General features: G+C 46.8%; 1 protein-coding gene across 1 annotated transcript; it reads left to right on the top strand.

Annotated features, from left to right (window-relative positions):
• Positions 1-434: 434 nt before the first annotated feature.
• Positions 435-1,145, top strand: LOC136975443 (uncharacterized). The gene has a single exon (XM_067270502.1). The coding sequence runs from the start codon at positions 435-437 to the stop codon at positions 1,143-1,145; it is 711 nt and encodes a 236-aa protein (XP_067126603.1).
• The last annotated feature ends 1,877 nt before the right edge of the window (positions 1,146-3,022 follow it).

Genomic DNA, 3,022 nt, shown 5'->3' with positions numbered 1-3,022 from the left:
CGTCACCCTCCACATCTTAACAGTCATAACGAACCCCAGGTGGTAAGAGTTATTACTTCCTGGAACGGGACCGGACTCACCCTGTGGGACCTTTTGGTCAGCCAGTTGCCTTTTGTTAGCCACATCGTCGAGTCATGTAACTGTTACGCGAGCAGAAAATAAACGTAGTTTTGTTACTGTTCGTCTCATTCGTTTTTTTTTAATCGCGCGCAGTGACGAGAAGCAAAAGTAATAGCAGTAAAAACACTACATTGGTGACCCGAACCCGGACTAATAACGTAATTCAACTAAGAAAACTACCGAATCCACCCATTGGAACCTTCATCAGGTACGTCGTTCTTCCTTGTTCACGACTTCAATCGTCAGATCATGGCCGAGATTGGAGCAGTAAAAATCCCTCCGTACAACTTTTCCGACCAGCCTTATGGTTCCACATGTGCGAAAGCACATTTGCTCTAGGATCTCCAAAGCCGATCACGGAAAGTGCCACAAAGTTCAACTACGTAGTGGCTCATTTACCACCGGAAGTCGCATCAACGGTTAGAGACATTATTATTTCTCCGGACCGTACAGACCCGTACGGTCACATAAAGGTGGAACTTATTAAACGATCCGGCGAATCGTCTCAACAAGAGTTACGAAAACTATTGGCCGGAGAACAGCTAGGAGACCGCAAACCTTCCGAACTACTACGTGTTCTAAAGCGTCGGGCGGAAAATTTTCAAATCCCGGACGCAGTTATACTAGAGTTATTCATACAACATCTTCCGACTTCCGTCCAATCTATCCTAGCCGCCATTACCCCACTCGACGTAGACAAAGCAGCGGAAGTAGCGGACCGCGTGGTGGAAGTAACCCCTGCAACGATAGCTTCAGTGTCGCAACCTGAGAAGCCCGATACCTTAACCAACAAAATACTAGTCGAAATAGATAAACTTAACAAGCGAATCGATAAACTAACGCAGGCACGTCGGGATCGCAGCGACCATTTTTCTCGACGCTCCCGCAGTAGTTCAGGACATCGCAACAATTCCACTCACCGCAGTATCAACAACTACTGCTGGTACCACAACCGTTTTGGCGCAAAGGCACAAAAATGTACTCCGCCGTGTAGTTTTCCAACAAACGAGAGCGGCGAAGCGTAGAGGCGACATGCACTTTGCCGGAGCAATCTCGTCGCCTGTTCATCCTAGACAAGAGAACGAACGTAAACTTTCTCGTCGACACAGGTTCCGACGTATCAATATTTCCAGCCTCCTCGTCACAAAAGAAGCGCGCATCTCAAATGACCTTGATGGCAGCAAACACAACTGCAATTCATGTCTACGACCAACGAACACTCACTCTCGATTTTGGGTTAAAGAAAATTTTTCGTTGGAAATTCCTTATTGGCAACGTGTCAACAGCAATAATAGGCGCAGATTTCTTGTATCACTTCCATTTGGTACCGAATCTTAGACGCAAATGTCTCACAGACGTTCAGACAAAGGTGAACTCTCCAGGCAAATTATTAGAAACCTCCATCCACTCTATCAAGATAACGACCAACGACTCCATATATCATAAGATATTGGAAGAATTTCCTGAGATCACCAGACCTCCACGTCCTAACCAACCCGTAAAACACAACGTTGTACATCACATAGAAACTGTTGGTCAGCCCGTAACTGCGAAACCACGTCGCCTAGCACCCGATAGGCTTAAAATCGCTAAGGCCGAATTCGATAAGATGATAGCTCTCGGCCATATGCGAACATCAAAAAGCAATTACGCATCACCACTCCACATGGTCACCAAGAAAAACAGTTCAGATTGGCGACCCGTGGGAGATTATCGTGCTCTAAACGCACAAACCATAAAGGACAGATACGGCGTTCCAAACATCGCAGATTTCACATCGGAACTGCACGGAACACAAATCTTCTCTCACATAGACTTAATCAAGGCCTATCATCAAATACCCATCTACCCACCGCACGTGCACAAAACAGCTATAACGACACCGTTTGGTCTCTTCGAGAGTACCAGGATGCAATTCGGATTGTGCAACGCATCCGCAACATTTCAACGGTTCATCGACGAAGTAACCAGAGGACTCCCCTTTGCATATGCTTTCGTCGATGACATATTAATAGCGTCACGCTCCCAGGAAGAACACATCTCGCATCTTCGCGACTTATTCCAACGCCTCCAAGAATATGGGTTAACCATAAATCCGTCGAAATGCACCTTCGGCGTACCATTAATCGAATTTCTCGGATTCAAGGTCTCGGGAAAGGGTCTGGAACCACTCCCTGATAGAGTCAGAGCCATCCGAGAATTTCCCAAACCTTCGTCTCTCACTCAACTTAGACGATTCTTAGGCGTAATAAATTTCTACAGGAGATGCATCCCTCGAGCGGCGCACACCCTCGCCCCGCTAGTGCAGCTACTAGAAGGAAAAAAGAACGGGAAACGTACGTCACTCACTCGGAAAGCAGAATCACGATCTCTGCAATGGTCAGAAGCGGCAGAACAATCCTTCGTATCAGCTAAGGAAGCACTGTCCAAAGCCACACTTCTTCACCATCCACTACCCGGAGCTAAACTATGCATATGGGTAGACGCGTCAGACGTAGCGGTTGGAGGAGCACTGATGCAATACAACAGGAAATGGGAACCCATCGCCTTTATCTCAGCGAAACTAGCACCAAATCAACGCAACTGGTCAGCTTACGACAGAGAACTATTGGCAATATACACATCAATAAAACGATTTCGCCACATGCTAGAAGGCCGTGAATTCACGATCTACACGGATCAAAAACCGCTCATATATGCCTTCAAACAAAAACCAGATAAATGTTCACCACGACAAATGCGGCATCTCGATTTTATATCCCAATTCTCTACGGATATACGTCATATTCCGGGCACAGCTAACACGATAGCAGACGCGCTCTCCCGCATCGAGATAGATTCGATCACCTCTGCTTCTCCTGTAGACTTCCGAGAGCTAGCCACAACGCAAGCTACAGATTCG

Source organism: Centruroides vittatus, unplaced genomic scaffold (genome assembly GCF_030686945.1).
Source record: "Centruroides vittatus isolate TY-2023 unplaced genomic scaffold, ASM3068694v2 contig_371, whole genome shotgun sequence".
NCBI lineage: Eukaryota > Metazoa > Arthropoda > Arachnida > Scorpiones > Buthidae > Centruroides > Centruroides vittatus.
Note: the sequence above shows the minus strand (reverse complement) of the source record. Positions and strands in the feature narration are given on the sequence as shown.